At 56.8% G+C, this 21,612-nt stretch overlaps 1 protein-coding gene and 2 long non-coding RNA genes across 3 annotated transcripts; 1 reads left to right on the top strand and 2 right to left on the bottom strand.

Moving 5' to 3' along the window:
* Positions 1-1,121: 1,121 nt before the first annotated feature.
* LOC148106758 (uncharacterized) lies at positions 1,122-14,850 on the top strand. The gene is made up of 2 exons (XR_015723547.1): positions 1,122-1,230; positions 8,849-14,850. It is a non-coding gene; the product is annotated as an uncharacterized LOC148106758 (long non-coding RNA).
* LOC148106759 (DENN domain-containing protein 3-like) lies at positions 2,174-13,486 on the bottom strand. The gene is made up of 6 exons (XM_087860473.1): positions 13,437-13,486; positions 12,411-12,525; positions 10,064-10,206; positions 6,986-7,097; positions 3,048-3,167; positions 2,174-2,692 (listed from the first exon to the last, which is right to left on the bottom strand). The coding sequence occupies exons 5-6, from the start codon at positions 3,156-3,158 to the stop codon at positions 2,201-2,203; spliced, it is 603 nt and encodes a 200-aa protein (XP_087716599.1). The 5' UTR covers positions 3,159-3,167; positions 6,986-7,097; positions 10,064-10,206; positions 12,411-12,525; positions 13,437-13,486; the 3' UTR covers positions 2,174-2,200.
* A 3,094-nt stretch (positions 14,851-17,944) lies between the features above and the next one.
* LOC148106757 (uncharacterized) lies at positions 17,945-21,360 on the bottom strand. Its single transcript, XR_015723546.1, has 3 exons — positions 21,214-21,360; positions 19,126-19,261; positions 17,945-18,232 (listed from the first exon to the last, which is right to left on the bottom strand). It is a non-coding gene; the product is annotated as an uncharacterized LOC148106757 (long non-coding RNA).
* Between the last annotated feature and the right edge of the window lie 252 nt (positions 21,361-21,612).

Genomic DNA, 21,612 nt, shown 5'->3' with positions numbered 1-21,612 from the left:
TTACCTTTTTGGGCTTCAGGAGTTCACCTTTGAAAAGGAGTGTGGCCCTAACCTGCCTCCTGGCTTGTGGTGAGGATCAAAGTGACACCATAAAGATGAAAGTTGCCCTGCCTCTGGTTTCATTTCCTACCGCAAGGTTGTCATTTTTTTTTTTTTTAAAGAACACAAATCAGATATTACTTCCTGCTTGAAACCCTCCCCAGGCTCCCTGAGGCCTAAAGAACAAAGGCCAGGCTCCTAAGGATGCCTGAAGAAGCCCCTGGACGAGTGCATTTTTGCCCCTTCCACTCGGTGTCCTGGGTCTGCTCAGCTGCCCTTGGCTGGTGACTCCCAGATCCCCGGGGTCCTCCTCTTCTGTCTCCAGCCCTGAGACCAGCACGCAGGCCCCACATCTGTCTACCTCCAGCCACCTCCCACAGCCTCTTTCAGGCCCTCTTCCAGGGTTCAATCTAAGTACAGCCCAGCATTAGCTGTGATGCCACGGAACACACCCCTGAGCCTCACTCTCCTGTGTGCAGAGGGGCCCGGGACACCTAACTCCTCGGGGTGGGCAGGAAGCCTGGCGAAGACACGCGCGAGGACTCGGGCCAGGCCCCGGCCCACTGCGGGGCTCGACTGCGCGGGTTCCGGCCCTGGGGCTGGGCTGCAGGGCGGCGGGCTAGGGAGGCCCTGCAAAGGGGCCGCGTCCGGGCTGCGGGGGGCAGGGCAGCGGGTGGGAGGGCTTCCCCGAGGTCGGTCCAGCCCCGCCGGCCCAGAGTGCCGCCAGTGGGACCTCCGGGACCTCAGCTCGGCGGGCCGCGCCTCCCGGCCTCCGCCGAGGCTTCCCCAGACCCGGCCACCACATGCGCGCTCAGTCCCTTGCCGTCCTGAATTCCCGGCGCGACTGTCCGGCGCGGTCTCGGGAGCGGAGCCCCGTGGCGTGCAGGGCATGAGCGGGCCGCGGGGCGCATGCCCGGTCCTCCCAGCGGGGGGGCAAAGATCGGTGCGGGGACTCGGCCCGGCGCGCGCCTTGGCGGTGAAGCCCGGCTCAGCCGGTCGCAGCGCACGCGCGGCCCGCGCCGACGGACGCAGCACGGCCCCGAGGGTGCAAGCCCGCTGCCACCGCTGCCGCCGCCGGCCGGGACGGCTGTGCGCCTGCGGCGTGAGGCGTGGGAGGGAGCGCCGCCCGTCGGTTCGCGGCGCCGCCTCGCAGTGGTCTGCCCTCGCCTCCCGGCGCCCCGCGCGGTCCGAGTGAGTGCGGGCCTGGGGAGGGGGCCGGGACGCGGGCGGGCGGGCCGGCTCCTGGAGCTGGGGGTTGGCAGGGCCGAGCGGGGCCAACGAGCCGGTCCGCGCGGCGGATGTGGCAGAGACGGGCCCCTCCCGCGCGGGGCTCGGGAGGCCGAGGATGTGGGGAGGCCGGAGAAGTGGGGAGGACGAGGGAGGGGCCCGGGGAGGACGGCGCTGTGGGGAGGACCGGGGCGCGGGCCGGTCGGGAGATGTGGGGCGGACTGGCGGTCTCCGGGAGGACGGGGATGTGGGGAGGCCGGCGTGGGGACACGAGAGGCCAGGGAAGGGGGACGAGGGGGCGGGTTCTGGGAGAACGGGGATGGGTGGAGGACGGACTTGTGGGGAGGTCGGCGGGCTCCGGCAGGCCAGGGGACGAGGGGAGGCTGAGGGCTCGGGTAAACGGGGAGGTTTGGGGGACATGAGAAGGCCTGGGGGGCTTCGTGAAAGATGGGGAGGTTGGTGGATTCGGGGGTCTCGGAGAGACGGAGGGGCTGGAGGCCGGAGCGTACAGGGAGGTTGGGAGCTTGGGGAGGCCAGCTGGCTTTCTTGGGAGCCAGCGGATTGCCTCAAAAACAAAAGCGGGGAGAGAGGAAGGAGGAGGAGGAGGGAAATCCATAGACGGGGCGTCTTCCAGTAGGATGGTCCACAGCATTACTGAACAACAGAAGCTTAACCAGAGAAACACAAGATCTGGACCGGGACACTGGCTGCTGGGGTCTGCCAAGCCCTTCCCCTGTGCTGGCGGGTGCGGGGTGGTCCCCACACAGAGCCCGGCCCAGGAGGACATGCCCACTTTAGAGCCAAGGAGGCTGAGGCTCAGTAAGGGCTGGCACCTCACTCAAGGCCACAAAACTAGAAAGCAGCCACGGCCAGGCCGGTTAGCAGGCTCCATCAGTGCCAACACCCACACTCTCCTCGCTGGAGCCCCGGGAATTTAAGGGGACTGGCACGTGACACGGGGTCCCGGCGCCCAGAACCCCCCAGCCTCGAAAACACCCGGAGGACTGCAGCAGGATGGTGCAGACGCGCAACAGCACCCCGCGTGCGTGGAGCCCAGAGCACGAGCCCCAGGGACAGGAGTGCCCACCCTCTCCCTGTGGCCAGGGCACGTGGCCCTCCCTGCAGGGCCCTTTGGAAGCCCCTCTCCGCCAGTCCCCACAGGGGTCACAAGGATCTGACATTCTACAGCAAATGGCCAAGGCCTAACCTTGCTGACTTCTTCAAAGTAGTCGAGGTGGCAGCCCATGAGGAAGGACGTCGGTGCCATGATGAAGTCTAGCATCTGGCGCGACAAGACGGGCACGAACGTGTGCTGCCACTGCAGGGGGTACAGGTAGGCCAGGAAGCACTCAGCGACCAGCGGTAGCAGCGCCCAGCTGGAGGAGAAGAACACCATCCGCTGCTCCATGAGGAGGCACGTTAGGATCTGGGGGAGATCAACGACACCGTGTACACACCTCTGACCACGCGCCATGCACTGAACATGCGTGTGAATGCGCCACCAAAACCACGTGGAGCCTAGGTCTCACCCAGTTTCCCTGCTGTTTGCCAAAACGAAAGCCCCTTTAACCCCCAAAAGCACTGCTTGTAAATGGTGTGCACAGTCCTGAATGTCTGCTTGAAGCCAAAAAGCAACTATTCCCAGTGTGTTGTGGAACATTCGGAACATTCTGGAATGTTCTGGAACACACGTGCCCTGGAATCACCCTCCAGACGATGACAGCTTAGATGCCCCACCAAGCCAACCAGCACGGACGCCCCAGGTCCGGAGGGACGCTTACCTGCCGCACTTTCTCGGGCCTGAAGCACAGCAAGGGCAGGTGAAGGTCCAAGTCGATGACCGGGCTCTCAGGGTCCACGCGGGAGGGAAACACGATCTGTAGTGGCTTCATGTTAAATATCTGTGACGACCAAGTTCCGTAATTAGTTCAGAGAGCCGCTCCCAGCAGAGGCCGAAATGCACTGAGACTCTCTGTTCTGGCACCGAGGGTGTCTGACCTAGGATACGTGTTTGAAGACTCACGCTATCCCCGTATATGTCACAGAACCAAACAGTCCAGAGACACACAGAATTGCTGAGCAAGGCTCAGACGTGAATCAAGTACTGAATGTCTTTTTCGGCCAAACTTCCCTAAACTCTTTACTTCATTAGCAGACTGCCCATCGGCAAAGATAAACTGACACCTGGACATCTGTCCCGATCAGCACAGGTTCTAAGTCAAACACGATCGGGTTACTCTCAGAACACTTACTGCATATTACAAATTCTCTTAGTATTTTCAACGTAATTGTCAAAGCTCTTTAAAGACATGCACTTTAAGAAATCGCTGAGAAAGACTTTATTTTTCTCAATGATGGTATCTCAAAATTACACTTTGATTCAAATTCAGTATCTGCAGAATGCCCCTTCTGTGTAAAAGGACGCGGTAGATGGAGGGGGACGGTAGGGGCCCCTCCACCGAGAAGCCTTCCAGCTCATTGGCAAGTTCGTTCCTGACCGTGGGTGTCAGCCTTTTGGGGGGCACCCAGGAGCGTCCCTGGAGCCCTGGGGACCAGCAGAACGGAGTGACCCAAGTGTGAGGAGCACCGGGCCACAAGCACAGAGAAGATTCGAATCTGAGCACAGAGAAGCTCCCGCCAGGAAAAGTGTGGAAGGAGGACACACGGAGAGATGCGGAGCACTGGCTGGAGAACAAATGTTCGCCTTCCACACGTGCTCACACCTGCATCACCACGGCTCTGCGTGAACGCTTGTGCAAAGAACCTGAGGGCAGGAGAAGCCTTCTTTCTGCAAGGGCTCCCCGACGGCACCGTCTTGTCACCCACTGGCCCACAGAAGCAAGACACATCAGAATCAAGGCGGACGCGCTGTGTGGACAGTAACATCCTTTTTATTTAAAACAAAACACGGTAGAGCAGAGTTACATGCTCCCAGCGGTGATGAACTATGAATCATTGTAAAGTTTATATGAAAAATTCCCCTCAATATTTCAAAAAATAAACATATCGACCAGCTTCCCAACTACAGGTAGAAACTAATACAAACACCAGTCATTCTACCAGGGACGCTGTTGGGCCCCCGGGATGCCAGCAACCTCACGTGCGTGAGACCCACACCCTCTGAGCTGGGCTCTGCTGTCCACCCCACCTCTCAGGTGAAGAGACTGAGGAGGGAGAGAGATTTCGGGGAAACACTTTCCAAAGTTCAGCTTTGACTGTAGCCCCACGCAGACAATAGGATCCACGCACAAAGCAACACAGGAAGTGAGTCCGGTAGAGTGAGACGGAAAAGGCGCATTTCACGTGCACACCCAGCGACTTGGCCGTGCTCTGAAAGCACGTAAAATCAGACCCGCTGGTGGGCAGAGAAGCGGCAGAGCGGGCCCAGGGACGCGGGGTGTCTGCTGCTCTCGGGCCGGTGGTCCAGGCGCCGTCCGCGAAAGGGCACCGAGCCAGGCCTGGTGGAGGCTGGGCGCCACCGCCCCTGACGCAGACAGGAGATGCCCCACCCGGCGCCCACACGCTTGATTCACAGGAACCACAGCTCCTGACCACTAGCTACACAGCCTCTCCATCAATGTTTGCTTGTAGTGGGTTCTGGAATTCCATGCTGAATCGGCTCCGGGGTTAGAGAAGAACCTTGGCCTTGGGTTTTTCCAAAACAAGGAACAGCCACAGTGGTTCAACACTCCCAAAGATGGGTCAGGGCCACGTATCAATGAGGACCCCAGAGCTGGTGAGGCCGCACGAGGGGGATCACAGCGGCTAGTCTGAGCCAGACTCGGCTCATTCGGACAAATGCGCAAGAACCAAGACGCAGGCCCTGCTCTGTGAACAGGACAGGCTAACGCCGAAACACGACCCATCCGTTCATTCATTCACTCGACAGCTGTGGGAGCAGCAGGCATGGTAACAGCGTCGCAAACGCAGCTTGGAGGCCGATGGAGAAGATGGACATTGAACAAAACACACACGTGTGCGGGCCCTAACTGCAGACCATGCTGGGCTCTGCAGGAAGGGAGCAGGGCACAGAGAGACGGGTGGGAGGTCACACAGAGGCCATCCCGAAGAACCTGACTTCCAGGAACAGCATATGCAAGGGCCTGGGGGCAGCACCTGCGAGGGACTGAGGGAAATCCAGTGTGGCTGGACAACAGTCAGCAAGGGAGTGAGGACATGAGACAGAGCAGGACACTGATACAGGGGCTAGGGATGCAGGACTGCGGCAGCTACGCAGCGAGAAGCCATTGTGGGCTTTTACGCACAAGAGGAGAGTCCAATGAATAGATGTTAACAGTCCCTGCAGCCACTATGCAAAGGATGAACTGAATGAAGGGTCAAGAATGGACGTGGCCAGACCAATGGCTCCCCAAGTCACGCAGGTGGGACCCAGTGGCCCTGCGTGGGGTGGTGGCCGTGGCCAACTAGAGGCAAACGCCGGGAGCTGGCCGGTCAGGGATGAGCCATGGATGGAATGCAGGGGTGAAGAGAAGAGGCATCAAGAACGACCCCCAGGAAACTTTCTCACGGGGGTGGTAAAAGTCGGAGAACCAAATGTGAGCTCATCCAAGACTCCGAGGTACAGAAGATGGGTATGGGCGCGGTTCGTGCATTACTCATGCTCAAAGGCGGAACATAGTACATACGGTTAACCCTCAAACTGCCCTGAACTCAGCTTTGTTCACTGCTTAGCCGGTCCTCAGGAAACACTTGTTGAGTGATTAGAGCAAGAACAGAAACTTTGATGACTTCACTGAACCATAAAAAAATACCAATTATCCACATAATAAAGATGAGAGCCTTGCACAAAACAAGAACCCAATAAACGTCCCTACAAAGGTTTCTGGGAGCGGAACCAAGGTCCTGGGGCAACTTGCTCTGTCTCTGGGCCTGGAATGCATCTGGCAGGGTTCCCTCCCCCATCCCACACACTGTAGTGTGATATTAAAAATATACATTTTAAGTTCATGATCACATGTCTCCTGCGAAATAAAATTAATTTTTCAACTGTGAATAATAATCAATACGTAGAGAACCGAGATCTCTATGTCTAAGCTTCCAGAAAGGACTGAGTGAAGCAGAGTCGACATCTATGACCTTCTTCCAGACACTAATCTGGCAGGTGCTTGTTTGAGAACGAGGAAATGCCCGGTGGTTGCGTCAGTCTGGAAGATGCCAGGCCAGACAGGTGTCATCACAGCTCAGCCGTCTTGGCCCATTACTCGGCAAAGGGGGAACGTGGGCTGCCTTTCTGCAACTGTCCTTAGCCCGAAACCCTCAAGTGGTGAAAGAGCCAACAACATCTCAGGACGAGTGTGCCAGGGAACCCAGACCCACGGAAACGCTTGGCCACTTATTCAACAACACGGTGGCACTGGGAAAAACAAAAAAATAGGAAGCCAGGTACTTTTCATTAATCACCCCGGACAGGAGAAAACATGAATCAGTTTAATACAATACCCAATATTCCAGACAAATAAACCAAATGAGCCGGTGTGTTAAGCACTAAGGGGGCCCATCACCAGCTCCACACCACGTATCACGGGCCGCCCGGCAAACGCATCTCTAGAAACAGCGTAATTAGATGATTCTGTAAGGAACCTGAGAAGCGTAATTTAAACACCCTGGAACGTAAGAAACAGTTTAAAACATTAAACCCATCGTCGACATAGGACTTTTACTATTCATAAAGAAAAGACAAAATTCCAGATTTAATGACCAAATGAAGCGGTCCAGGCGGCGGGCTAGGTGTCAAAGACAGTTTTGCAGCAAAATCTTTTATGTGATTGTCAACTTCAAAATCTTTACAGAGCTTCAGATGAGTCAATAAACTAAAATAAAAAAAATCAAATCACAAAATAAGTATGAGTATCCAATTGTCATCTTAGCATTTCTTTTTTTATAATAATTTTTTATTATGTTAGTCACCATACAGTATATCCTTAGTTTTTGATGTAAAGTTCCATGATTCATTACTTGCGTGTAACACCCAGTGCTCCATGCAATACGTGCCCTCCTTACTACCCGTCACAATGGAATATTACTCAGCCATCAGAAAGAACGATTACACAACATTGCAGTGACATGAAGGGGACTGGAGGACATCTTAGCATTTCTAATCAGCGCTGACCTGTCTGCCAGTGCCGGCAGCCCCAGGGCCTTCCAGGCTGGGGGCGGGGGAGGTGGCGGGAGGACACTGACGACAACCCTAGGCCTCAGACAGCAAGGTGAGGCTGCCCAGGGTCAGGACCTGCCTGCAGGGGGGCACAGGAGAGGTGGAGCGTGGGGGGATGGGGGCTGGTCATGTTCTGTTTCTTGCTGTGAGTGCTGGTTACACAGCTGGAATTCATGCAATTTTCTGTCTGGGTCATACTTCAGCAGCGAGTAAACATCTCAAAGGAAAGTGCTTGGCCACGTTTGTTTCCCAAAAGCATTCTGACTTTTGAAGTACGGTTGGCCCTTGAACAATGTGAGGGGTTAAAGGTGCTCTCCCCCACGCAGTTGAAAACCTGCATAGAACTTCTCAACCCCCAAAAAACTTAATTGCTGATAGCCCGCTGCTGACCTAAAGCCTTACCGACGACACGAACGATCGATTAACAGGTATTCTGCATGTAATATGCATTATATCCTGTATTCTTAGAATAAAGTAAGCTAGAAAAGAGGAAATGTTTTTAAGAAAATCCTGAGGAAGAGAAAATACATATATAGGACTGTACTGTATTTGTTGAAAAAAATCCAGGTGTACGTAGACGCGCACAGTTCAAACCGCGTTGTTCAAGGCACAGCGGCAAGTGACTGAAACGCATGACGGACCAGCAGGTGCCTGGGGGCAGGCGGCTGGGAAGTGACCACAGGGTGTAAGGGAACTTTGGGGCGTGGTGAAAATGTTCTCTGTCTTAATGGCAGTGGTGGTGACATGGTGTCTACATTAGGCAAAATTCAGCCAACTGCCCTGGAAACCCCACCTCTGTGCCCTGGGGCGGTCCCCGGCCTCACTCGCCACAGCAGGGCCACAGCAGGGCCCACGCGTGTCCCGCAAGCCAAGCGCTTACGCTGTTACTTTAAGTAACAAATCATAAGTCCGCCTGGGGTCAGTCAGGGCGCCTAGGTGGCGCAGTCGGTTAAGCATCTGACTCTTGATTGGAGCTCAGGTCGCGATCTTAGGGTCATGAGATCAAGCCCGTGTCAGGCTCTGCACTCAGCATGGATCCTGCTTGGGATTCTCTCTCTCTCTCCCTCTGTCCCTCCTCCCTGCTCTCTCTCTAAAAATAATAAATGAATAAATCTTTAAAAATAATAATAGCTCTTCCTGAAGTTAGTGTCAGGAAATGGAGATAATTCAATATTCTTCCATATTTTAATTATTGTCAAAGAATAGTATCGAGTTAAAAAAAAAAAAACCAGACTCTCCATAATCTAATTCCCCAAATACAACTAAGCATTCTCTCCCAATTTCTGTCCACACAGAGGCCTAGTTTACACGCCACCATTATAGCAGAAAAACAGATTTTAAAAATCTATAAATCTGTATTTATAAACTGCCTTTTGCATTTCTGTCATCTGTTTTTCTGTTTTCTAGTTCGGGTCATTTAGCAACGACCATCAGGAGACAGAAAACTCGAGGAGCAGGGAAACTGAACACGTTTTTCGAGTTAAATGTTCCTTTGCATTAACGTCTAGCAGGATGGTATTTGTTGCCAGTCACACGTGAATGATCACGCGTACAAAGGCCGAGAAAGTGAAGCAGGTGCTGTCCTCCCCGCAGGCCCGAACCCGTTCCGTTCGAGAAAGGGTGGCAACACCACCCCCAATTCACAGAAGAGGAAACGAGATGGGTGCACAAGCCACCTACCCTCAGGTGCTGAAGATTACCAGTTAATTAACGAAAAGGGACCCTGTCCTAATTTATCATCCTATCACTGCCCACGCCCGGGCAGACATGCCCTACTGAGCACGCAGTCCCGGAGGGAGACCCGGCGAGCGCTCTGTTCTGTGTCGGGGGCAATAAAACGCGGGCTAGACCCAAACTATGGGCAAACACCAGCCACATTTTGAAAACTAAAACATTAAGGCGCTGGAACTTGAGCTCCGAAGGTGGTGAGTTTGGTCAGGAAGGATTCCTGCTCATCCCTCTGACCACAGTGTGAGAACCAAAATGATGGTCTTTCCAGAAGTCTGCGACTTGCCAGGGGTGGAGGGTGGGTATTACAGCATTAAGGCAAACCTCCGTTGGCCGCCTCTGTCGTTAACCAAACCACTGAGAATTCCAAGACTAGAACTTGGTGAGAACGAAAACCAGGCGGCCAGGGCGCGTGTGGCCGGGGGATGGACCGTGTCCACACGCCACAATCATCCCCCGACGACAGGCGGCAAGTGCGCCCGACGCGATTCTCTCTAGAGTTTTCAAAACTTCTCTACGTCCTCAGGCTTTCTACTCAATATCATCAGCATTAAGGCACTTCAAGATTCCACCCCAAGAAAAGATAATTCGTTAACTGTCATGAACTTAACAGGACTGACAGCAGCGGCAGCCTGATTTTCTCAGATAACAGGAGAAGAGCTATTTCTGATGGACGTCTTTTTTAAAAAACCAAACAACATAAAATCCTCCATACTAATTTTACTTCCCACAGTTTGGTTTCATCTTCCCTTGTCTGGCAGACCTTCCCCACAGGCTACCGCCTCGGGAAGCCTCTGGGCCTTCACGGGAGCTCCCGTCACCAAACCAGAGCCCTCCCACCACCGCCAGCGCCAGGCGTGGCCTCGCAGACACGCGGGCACCGCACGGGCTCACCAGGACAGGCAGTCCTTGAGGGCGTTGTAGTAGGGGAGCTTGGAGACCACGCACACCGCGAACGGTCCGAAGCAGCCAGCCACGCCCGCGGTCGGCCAGGATGGCTCCCAGTGCGCCTTGCCGTTGTAGAAACACGACTCGTCCTGGAGAGAAAGCAACAGGCCCGTGTCACCCTCCGATCCAGCTGGTCCCAGCTTCTATCCTCAGCAGTGTGGGCCTCTGCAGACAGAAGCGAGAGGGCAGGGGCCCAGACAGCATCCTGCTCCCCCGCCACCCGGCTGGCGCCCCCTCCGGTGTCACCACAAGTCCCAGTCAGCGTGGATGCCCCCCCTGTGTCACTGGGAGTCCCAGTCCTCGCAGATGCCCCCCTCCCCCAGTGTGTGATGTGCTGAGGTGGCAGAGACAATGACACGTCCCGACCCCAGATGGGAACACAGTGAGAACACAGTAAGACACAGAAGGGGCCATGGGCTCTGCTTACACAGGAAAAAACCTCCAGCACTGGGCCATATGTGTGTGTGTCGGTGGGGGAGAGGGGGGGTTCTCAGCTGGAGAAAAGTACCGGCACCGAGATTCCAGAAGGCACAGACCACTGCAGAGCTTACGAGTGGCGCATCACTGAGGGCCACAGTCTGGCCCCCGTGGAGGGTTGTTTGGGGTTTTTCAGTAGGGACGGCGGACCGTGATAACAGCTCCACCTGGGGATGGTGTGAACGCGAGGGTCTTGCAAGACAGGGGGAGAGCCCGGCAAGCAGTGGGCACGCCATTCGTCTACCCACCAACCTTGAACCAAGGCCCTCAAGTCAGTGTGCTGGGCCCCCAGGCAAGTCCCCTCACCTCCCTGTGCGACTGCCTGCTCCCTCAGCGGTAAAATGGGGATGATGCTGAGAGTTCCCAGCCCCGTTCGCTGTGGATTAAATGAACGACTGTGCAGGAGGGTCGTCGGCACCGGGCTGAGCACACGGGCAGCTGGCATATGAGGACCACAGTGCCGTCTGCACTCCGGGCGGGGCTGCGCGTGCAGTCCACGGAAAGACAGGAGCGCAGGACAGGGCGTGGCTGGTCACTGGGCACGAGGGGAGGTGGGGAGGCCAGCATGTAGGGCCCAGAGTCACCCCGAAACCACGCAGGCACTGAGAGGATGGGCGAGGGGTCACGCACACCCCAGCAGCCAGGTGTAGTGGGGGAGTCACAGGCAAAGCAGAGGCTGTGACCTTTTTAAAATGTATTTAAGGATAAGAGAAATAACATGTACTTCTCATAGCGATCACTTCACAGACAGGCTCCCAAGCACCTTCCTGAATAATCCAGCCTCCCATCCTGTCTCTGCCGGAAGCGCTGGCCAGGGAGGGGCAGGAACTCGGCCCCCGGCTTGTCTCCCACCCCTACCTAACCCAGGCAAGCAGGCAGGCTGCCAACGCCGCAGGCCCAGCAGCCCGCACACACGGCCATGAGGGGTGGCCTCCCCGCGCTGCCCACTGCCCACCCTAGTCCAGGGGTCCAGGGGACGCCTAGTCCAGACACGGAGGTCGCGCACTCAGACATCAGCAGAATGCTGGACTCCCACAGGTTTCCGAGGCACATCCACAGGCGTGAAGGGACAGAGCCCATCGAGTTGAGCCTTATGCCGTGACACTTAGGGATAATTCTCCCAGCACACCTGGCCCAGCCTCTGATGGCAGAGTGGGGAGGAACAACCGGGCAGCCACCGCCCCCTCGGTGTGGGATTCCTGGACTTCCCCAGGGTAAAGCACTGCTGCTTCTGGAAACCCTCTGGACACAGGCCGTGGGTCACCCCGCCTCTTCAGGTGCACGGCGGCCCCTGCGACCTCCAGGGGCCGGCTGGCTCGCACTCGTGGCCCTGCCGGGCGGGGGAGGGCCAAGTCATGCTCTGGAGGCCCAAAGCCGTCACCCCGCATACAAGAACACAAATGTCCCTCCACGGACATGTGGGAAACAAGCTGTGGCTCACATACACTGGGCGGTAGGACTCGGCCGTAAGGACAGAGGTGCTGCTGCCCCAACGTGGATGAACTCTGACCCCATTCACTGAGTGCACGAAGCCAGACACAGAAGCCACATGCAGCCTGAGTCCACTGACACCAGGTGTCCGAAGCAGGCAAACCCATGTGGGCAGAACGGGGGCCGGGGGCCGGGGGCGGGACTTCCGGGGTGATGAATGTCTTTTGCAACCAGACGTGGCAGGGGCTGCCCGCCAGCGGGAGTGTATTTAGTGCCACTGACCCACACACGCTAAAATGATTACAATCGTGGTGATTGCGGGAAGCGTGTTTCAGCAAAAATAAACACCAGCAGATTTCAGAGGGAATTCACGGCAGTCACGTACGTGCAGGGGTCGGGAGTACTGGGCAACCACGGCATACTTCTGTTCCCACAGACATCGGTCAGCACCAGGAAGTGGACACAGTCCTCCTTCGGTTCGGAGGCCACGTACACGCCCCCTGCGGGTAGAGAAAGAAGAGGAAATCTCGGCACGGCCCCGTGGCATCCACCTCCAAGGCTGGGCTCTCCGTGAGCCCACTTTGCGGCCTACAGAACCTGTCCTCGCCCTGCCAGCTGTGGCACTTGGGGGGTCGGGCCGCCAGCCAGCCGTGGCCCCCTCCGTCCCTCCGTGGGTGCCCATTTCTCAGCCACCCTCTGTGCTCTGCAGAATTTAGCGAAGGAACATAAGAACAACCGCAGACAAACCCTCTGGGGTGTGCCTGGGGGAGGCGACCATTTCTGAGCATGGCAGGTGCAGGGGTTGTCCTAGCTGTCCCCGGGTTGTAATCCCTGAGACCGGGAGACAGCAGCCATTCCCGATGGAACCTCCCAGACAGGGAATGACGGACGGGAAGTCCCTAGTCTGAGTCTTCTACACCAGCCACTCAGCGTTTCTCAAAGACCAGTGGAAAACATGAGGGCCACCCACTGCCGGGAACAGGCCAGGTGGGGAAAGCATGTGAGCCCGGGCTACAGGCCCCGGGGTCCCCAGAAAACAGGGGCCAGAGAGCCCGGCGGAAGTGCACTCTGGGGGGAGATGCTGCAGGCTAACTGGACTCATCCTGACCCACCGGCCGGACCTCTGGAAGACGGGCCTGTCAATCAGAAGTGAAAATCCTTGGAAAGCACCTCTACCAACCGTGCTGGCGATCCCGACAGCCCTTCGTCTGGGATTCGCTCTCCAAAACATGGGGGCTGCACTATTGGGCTGCACGTCCTTCAGCTCCCAAACCCCCAAGATTAAGAGAACTGAGACCTGCAGTTTGGCCTCGGGGCTGCCAGGGGTAACCAGCCCCCCGTCTGTCACCCTTTCTTGACTTGGTTTCTAGAAAGCACCATGGGGGAGTTGGGAAAGCAGGGCGGGGGATACCTGGGAAGCAGAGCTGAGGCAGGCCAAGCAGGTCCACACCGTTGGGGACACTAATGTCTTCAGGAGGGAGGCCCTTCCAGGGCTCCGTTTTGGGCTTGTCCCTCTTCTTTCTGAAGGAGCGCCTTCTGGTCTTGCTCAGAGTCGCGGAGGGGGCGCCAGCCATCTGACTGTCATCCTTACTGACGAAAGGAGGCACAAAAACCGACAGGACCTCCAGATCGAGAGAAGAGGGGCTGCTGACCCCCTGCTTCAGGGACACCTAAAGGGAGTAATACGAGTAAGCCAACAGCGCTTACCCTTGCTCCGCTGTGCGCCTTCTGTCCAAGCACCCACTGTCGCTCTGTTCCCCTTCGACCCGCCAGAGTGCCGGTTCCGCACCCACGTGTGTGTGTGGCCTCACCCACCAGTGGCCCAGGACAGGAAGGATGGCAAAGAAGCTGCTTTTAGGGACCCATCAGGCCATGCGTTCAGGCAAGTCACCCACAGCACAGGGTCTGGCTCTCCGGCTGCCCCTGGGCACACAGCCCGGCAGTTGCCAGCCCAGGACTGACAGGCAGACCTCAGTTCACATCCAGCTCTGCTTGGACTGCAGCAGCGAACGCCGCATCCCTGAGCTTCCCTCTCAAGGGGGCAAGGTCGCAGGTCAAAGGCTCAACCCCAGCCCCCACACCAGAGGCCCCAGTGCCCTCCCAGGTTGGGGGGGCCGCATACTGTCCAGCCCAGTACAGATGGGGTGCCGGCGTCATGCCCCATGCCAGTGGTCCTGTTGCCACTGACCTGGGGACACGGACCGAGGGGTGAGAAGAAGGACTGCCGGCCTCAGAGAGAAGAGACACACCCTTCCTCCAGCAACCAAACGGTCACCCCAGGTCTACACAACAGGGTCATTCAGCCTGAACACTTTCGAACTTTAACTTGGTACCCGATTTTTACAAAACCTTTTGTCTTTTCAGTCTTCCCCCAGATAATATGAAGAGCACGGGCTCTGCCTCCGACCTCCGTTCTGTCTAGCTACGATGCCTGAGACGGGCCACTCCGCAGAGGCAGTTGCCGGGCTGCTCCCCGAGCTCCCAGAAGAGGTCAACAGGCCGTGACAGAGAAACGGGCAGGTCAGCTCCAAGCTAGTGGAGAAACAGAAGTCAGGGGCAGGATTCGCTGGGTGGCAAGCATGTGGGAAGGTGGGAGGATGCCGGGGTGGGGTGGGCTGCGCGGAATCAAAGATCTCTGAGGGACTCAGAGAGGGCATGAGGAAGGACATCTTTGTCACCAGGAGAAATGGAATTGTCACCGGCAGGGAAGGGACAGCCAGCATCACCGTTTCAGTAAGAATCGTGGAGCCAAAGGGGAACTCTTACCCTTGAGAGGATTCATACAAGGAACTCCCATCAGTAAATACACTCTCTAAACTCAAAAAGCTTATTTTTATTCTGTATAATTTAAATTCAGGCAATAATTTCTTTATATTTGGAAAAAAGTTTAGTACCAGTGGGAACAAAGACCAAACATGGGAAATCCATAGTACTGGATAATGTTTACATCTTTGTGTATCAGGCATGAAAGGAAACCACGTCTTGAGTTCTATAAAACCTTTCTAAAACTTTCCTTATCACCATCCAGCAGTTCGGACCTACTTAACTATGAAAGTATGCACGTCCGCTCCTTCCTCACGTCAAACATCACATCGGTGAGCACTGGGCACAGGTGGTCACAGCGTGGAGCCGGCCCCTTGCCTGCAAACCCCCCTCTGCTCTTCCCCTCTGCCCTGACGCTCCTGGGTAGGGCCCCGGCAGACCCCTCCTTCCAGGCTGTGACCCCCCCAGGGCTGACTCCTTGCCCCTCCTCAAGTGCCCCGCCTGGCTGGCAGTCTCCACACTCACATGGTGTCCTCACCTAGGGACGGCGCCCAGAGTCCCACTGCCAGCTCAGACCTCTTGCCAGTCCCAGACCGCACCCAGCTGCCTCCAGACATAAGGCGGGTCCCTTAAACTCACAGCTTCAAAAATTAAGCTCCTGCTGATTTCCCTAAAACCCAAGCTTCCGCCCATATGCTTGCCTGTGATAAAGACAGTGACCCTCGGGTCTTCGGAGCCACCAACCGCAGAAAAGTCTCTGAAAGCAGCCCCAGTGCCAGCCCAGCTGCGCACCTGCAGACCAAGCAGCCACCCACCCCGGGACTTAGAGCAGCTACAGACTCCACAAACTAATCCTTCAAGGGTTCTGCCATGAGAATGGCATCGCCTCCTCCCGCCCGGCCCAGGGCGCCCGACCCGCACTGTCCACTCTCACAAAGGGGGGGCACCTGGGTGGCTCAGTAGGTGAAGCGTCTGCCTTCGGCTCAGGTCATGATCTCAGGGTCCTGGGATGGAGCCCCAGGTCCGGCTCCCTGCTCAGCGGGGAGCCTGCTTCTCCCTCTCCCTCTGTGCCTCTCCCCTCCCCGCTGTGTTCACTCTCTCTCAAATAAATAAATAAATAAATAAATAAATAAATAAATAAATAAAAATCTTAAAAAACAGAACACATGTGACCTTATCACCTGCCCCAACGGGCGGTGGCTCCTGCCACTGGCACCAGCTTTTTACCCCTGCAGACCCTTCGATGGATCCAAACCAGCCTCACACACCATCCCTGTCCCTCCACCAGCATGAAAATGGAATCTGTTTCCATACATTACCGTTATTACCACGTATTCCATGTATGTGGCACACGTGTGCTACGTCACAGGGCAGGACGACGACCTGCATCGTATGCCTGAGCAGCAGGCCAGCCTGCTTCCAAAGCCAGGGTGCCCCCAAAGCCGTGCCCCGCTGAACCTCTCGGTCTCCAGACACAAGCGCCCATGGTCCAACGCTGTGCTTTTTCCCTGCTCTCCACTCCGCCGGACTCATGCTCACCCCCTCCCCGCTCCTCCTCTTCACCAGGGATGCCCCCTCCACCCCCACTGGAGGGAGACTTTCCTCACCTGCAGCCAGGACAAGGCGCCTCTTCTAGACCATCAAGCCCCTGGCTCCTCACCTTCTTCCACCACCTCCACCTCCCCTCCTCACCTCCTACAGCACCTCCTTCCATCACCTTCACCTCTCGTCCTCACCTCCTACAGCACCTCCTTCCATCACCTCCACCTCACCTCCTCACCTCCTACAGCACCTCCTTCCATCACCTCCACCTGCCCTCCTCACCACCTACAGCACCTCCTTCCACCTCCCCTGAACCTCCTCCCTCCTCACCTCCTACAGGACCTCGTTCCACCACCTCCACCTCCCCTCCTCACCTCCTTCAGCACCTCCTTCCACCTCCCCTTCACCTCCTCCCTCCTCACCTCCTACAGCACCTCCTTCCATCACCTCCACCTCCCCTCCTCACCTCCTACAGCACCTCCTTCCATCACCTCCACCTCCCCTCCTCACCTCCTACAGCACCTCCTTCCATCACCTCCACCTCCCCTCCTCACCTCCTACAGCACCTCCTTCCACCTCCCCTGCACCTCCTCCCTCCTCACCTCCTAGAGCACCTCCTTCCGCCTCCCCCTGCCCTGGCTCAGCACCTAGAGCACTGATGCCTTCCACGTTGTACTCTATCACCTTCAGAGCTGTTGGTGGGCTGGGCCGGGGACTGTGTGGTCTCTCTGTGTCCCCACATTCAGCCAGCCGACGGCTCTCAGCGGAGGTTGCTCATCCATTCACATCCTCGCGCTCCGCGACCTCTTAGAGCGCAGCAGTCCGGATGCTGAAGGGAATGCGGTCATCATGCTAACGGCAGGAGACTACCTCTCGCCCCGCCATTTATCTAGTCCCTTAAAGTAAGATGGCCTAAATTCAGCCAACTTGGCATTTGGCCATACATCACACATCTGTTTTTCCACCGAACGTATGTCCTTGCGTCTTTTCTGGTTGGATAAGCAATGCAGTCTCATGTTAAAAGCTAACGACAATACAGGAAGAATAAAATACATAAGAATAGAAAGGAAAGGCCTTCCCCCTAATTCCACGAAAGGGTGGGTAATACTATGCACAGCGGAGATTACAGCCTTCACGTTTCTTATGTGCGTATATATCAATATGATTTGTCCCCCTACATACAATCATCTCCTTTTACTGGTTCCACTAGCTTTTTTCTCCACTTCAGCATATGGGGTGGCTGATTCCCTGTCACAGCTGTATGGTGCCACACGGGGACGACGCAGTAACAGCCCTACCGAGGGACAGCTGGCATGCTCTCTTCTTCGTCACACGCACAACCTGAGCAAAGGCAGCGGTGAACAGTGTCTGCCATACATACGTGCACGTGTCCGACTGGGTCATCAGAGTAAGTTCCTGAACGCACAGTCCTGGATCCCAGAGCATTGCAACGGCCCCTCCCCTACGGGCGAGACAAGGTCTGTTCTCACAGCCTGGGGACAGTCACTCCTGCTCTTCTCTCGCCCACACTGATTTACTAACCCCTCCCCGGGAACAACCATTTCAGTCCAAAAAACCAGAGCTAATTAAAAAGTGAGACACACACACCCTAACTGATAGCATCACAGATTTATTTCTTATTCTTTTTTTTTAAGATTTCATTTATTCATTTGAAAGAGAGAGAGACAGCCCGTGAGAGAGGGAACACAGGCAGGGGGAGTGGGAGAGGAAGAAGCAGGCTCCCAGCGGAGGAGCCTGATGTGGGGCTCGATCCCAGAACGCCGGGATCACGCCCTGAGCCAAAGGCACACGCTTAATGACTGAGCCACCCAGGCGCCCCCACAGATTTATTTCTGTTAGATTATAGAGCGGCACTGATCTTCACACAGGATGGGCCATAATCTGTGAAATAAAACAGAAAACAGATTTGTTTAGCGCTCTAGAACTTGCTGTCCACCACCGTTAATAGCCACGTGGCTATTGAAATTGAAATTAAAATTCAATGAAGTGTAAAATCCAGTTCCTCAGTGGCACTAGCGATGCCTCAAGCACCTGGTAGCCATGTGTGGCTAGTGGCCGACACACGGATGGCACAGATGAAGAACACTGGCGTCATCACTCAGAAAGTTCTGGTGGACAGTGCTGCTCTAGAAGCCGAAAGCCTGGACGCTCTCCACCAAGAACCGCTACAATGTTGCCTTCACACCAAGAATTACGCCAGTGACCTACTCGAGGCACGGAGCTCTCGGCCCACTCGGAGGGTTAGTCGTAGATCCTTCCACACCCCACGCCTCGTCTCCACGGCAACCACGGAGTAGAGAGAGATGTACAAGCCAGAACCTCCCATGGGGTGGACGTATTCTCCAAGTCTTTGTCACTACCCTCACAAAACACCACCCATCTAAGAAATGAAATGGAAAGTTAGGACTCCTTACTACCCTACCAGGAAGTGGAATGTTTCTCATACCTCCAGGCTTGTTTTCATCTGTCACCGAGCAGGAATGCGTCAACAACAGAGAAATGGTGATTTTCAGAGTTATAAAAAAAGCCTCAGACGTTAGAAATAGAACTGCTATAACAGCAGAGTGGCCAAGTGAAGTCACATGTTTAGGTAACTGTAACGTCAACATCGGCCTTAAAGGAGGCTCAGCCCAGGAAGTTGGATCCGTCCCGAAAGGCTGCCTTTTTCCTACTCCAAATATTTGCGCTCCACCTCTTGCTGAACCCCTAACAGAATCAGCGTGTAGGATAAAAAGGGTAATAGCTAAAATGCAGAGTAGCAAACTGCCACTTGCCTGGGAAAGCCGTGGCCTGTTTGGGGCAGGAAAGCACCACCGTGCCATTCACCCTGCTCTCGAGACACGTCTCACCCTGGGGCAACCAACATGCATGCCGAAATCACCCAAGAAGCAACTGAAACCAGGTCATTTCCTATCAGAAGAAAAAGGAGGCAATGCCATTGGCAAATTAGAGGCAGGGAGATAACTCAGTCGATGAGGGTCAGAGGAGACAGAGGTCAAAGGGGATGCAGACATCACCGGGATTTGGGGAGTAAGAAAGGAGGAGGGAAATGCAGAAACCATCGAAGTTGGCTCTGTATGAAGTTAAGGGAGACAGGTCGCCTGGGTGGCTCAGTCAGTTAAGCATCTGCCTTCTGCTCAGGTCATGATCCCGGGGTCCTGGGTCCCTGCTCAGCGGGGAGTCTGCTTCTCCTTCTCCCTCTGCCCCAGCCCCTCTCCTGCTCTATCTCTCTCTCCCTCACTCAATAAATCTTAAAAAAAAAAAAAAAAAAAGCTAAGGAGACTACCAAGACATTAAGAGACATTTATCCAGTTAATTTGAGCAATATCTAGCTTCTCCTGATGACCTCAACCCTTTCCGCTGCACCCCTAAATACTCGGGTGCCTTCCTGTGCCTCTCACTGCTGTTGTCCAGAATGAGATGAGGACTTGCCCAGGTAACTGGGCGGTAGAGCCGGAATCTCGGAGTACTCTGGGCATCACCACTAACCAGAGAAAAATCCACAGATAGAGTCATATGGACATCCTGGACCAAGAGAAAAAGAGGGCCACAAACCAATTCAAAAGAAAGCCTGGGTTACACAACCAAGAAAAAGCAGGGGCACAGTAAAGAAACAGAGAATGAGTGTCCAAAACTGCTGCTTTCCGGGAAAAGGGTTTGTCACTCTGGCTGCTAGCACACAGAGAAAGAGAAAAGGGCCCCGGGCGGGGGGGGGGGGGGAGTAGGCAGCCTTTTCTGCAAGCGAGAAAAACAGTTAGGTTTCATCGCAAAATGACTAAATGCAGAACATTTGAAAGTGCCCCTTACATCTAAAACCCCAAACCTCACGATGCTGTGCCTGGCACAGCACCCACCACCGAGGAGACAGTAAGTCCGGGATAATGAATGAAATCCTTTCTTCCGCGACGACGTAACCCCAGGCGCCCCGGCGCACCCCCGCCTCCCCCCATCAGCCGCCTTCACCCTGCCCAGGTGTGCTTCCCGAAGCCGGAGCGGCCGAAGGCGGAGCACCTGGAGGCGCGTCCTCCGAGCCCCCGCTCTTCTCCGGCGAGGGCTCCCCAGTCCGCAGACCCCCGCGACTCCTCCGCGGCCAGGACAGCCAAGGTCCCCGCACCGGGCGGGCTGCGGTGGAGGGGGGGTCTGGCCGGAGCCCCGAGCACCGCCCCCACCCCGCAGACGCCCGGGATGCCGGGGCCAGACCCGCGCTCCGATCGTAGCCGCCGCCCGGCCGCGCCCCGCCTCCGTTTCCCCACCGGCCCCTACCTGCTCGGGGCCGCGGAGGCTGTCCCGGGAGGGCCCCAGCAGCGGGCACAACTCCAACAGCCCTGAGGACAGCGCCAGGTGCTGCGGTGCGGCCTCCGCCATAGCTGCTTGGCTGCTGCGGCCCGCTGGGCGCACCCCACTCGGGCGCCTGGGGCCGCCGACCCCGACCCCAGCCCCGCGCCCCGCGCAGCGCCGCCTGCACAGCACCCAGGCGCCCCACAGCCAGCCGCCGGGTCCCCGCAATGAGCGGTCGGTGGAGCGGAACCTCCCCGGGGGAGGGGCCTCCTGGGGTCGGGGCCTCCATGGGGGCGTGGCCGGCTGCGGCGCGCGGGGTCCGGTGGGGGCGGGGCCTCCATGGGGGCGTGGCCGGCTGCGGCACGCGGGGTCCGGTGGGGGCGGCCGCGGGGCCCCGCGCCAGGTCGTCATTTCCTTACCGGCTCGCGGATCCTGGCGCGTGCGCCGTGTCTGTTCGCGCGCATTCGCCCCATTGGCCCCGCCCCACCGGCAGCCCCCTTCCCGGGGAACGGAGGGAAGTGGGCGGCGTCCCCAAGTGGCAGGCGAGGGCGCCCAGCCCCCGGGGCCCAGGGCGTGAAAGTCACCTGCTCTGGGGAGCCCCGGGCCGGCTCTACAGGGCGAGGAGAGACCTAGGCCTGGCGCGACCCCGGCTCTCGCTGCCTCCTGGAAGCCCTCCTGTGCCCTGGACTGCGGAGTTGGTCGGGCGTGGACGGCAGAAAAGGCTGGTGGGGAAGGGGTAGAAAGATCCATTCCTGGTTAACCCGGTTAACCTTGCTGGCTCTGTCTAGTGAGAGGTTGAGCAACATTCGGCAGGAAACCCCGCGGGGTGGGCACGGCTGGAATGGATGGAGCCTGGGAGCACAGAGATGAGGAGGGTCTGAGAGGAGACAGGGCCCGTACCTGGCCAGCTCCAGACTGGCCTGATCCCGGGGGACCGTGGGCCTCCCCCAGCCACAGACTGCGCCCAGGAGGCTGGCTTTCGT

This window comes from Ursus americanus, unplaced genomic scaffold, assembly GCF_024610735.1.
Source record: "Ursus americanus isolate L20-20 unplaced genomic scaffold, mUrsAme1.1.p SCAF_65, whole genome shotgun sequence".
Lineage (NCBI taxonomy): Eukaryota > Metazoa > Chordata > Mammalia > Carnivora > Ursidae > Ursus > Ursus americanus.
The sequence above is the reverse complement of the archived record's forward strand: the minus strand, read 5'-3'. Positions and strand labels throughout refer to the sequence as shown.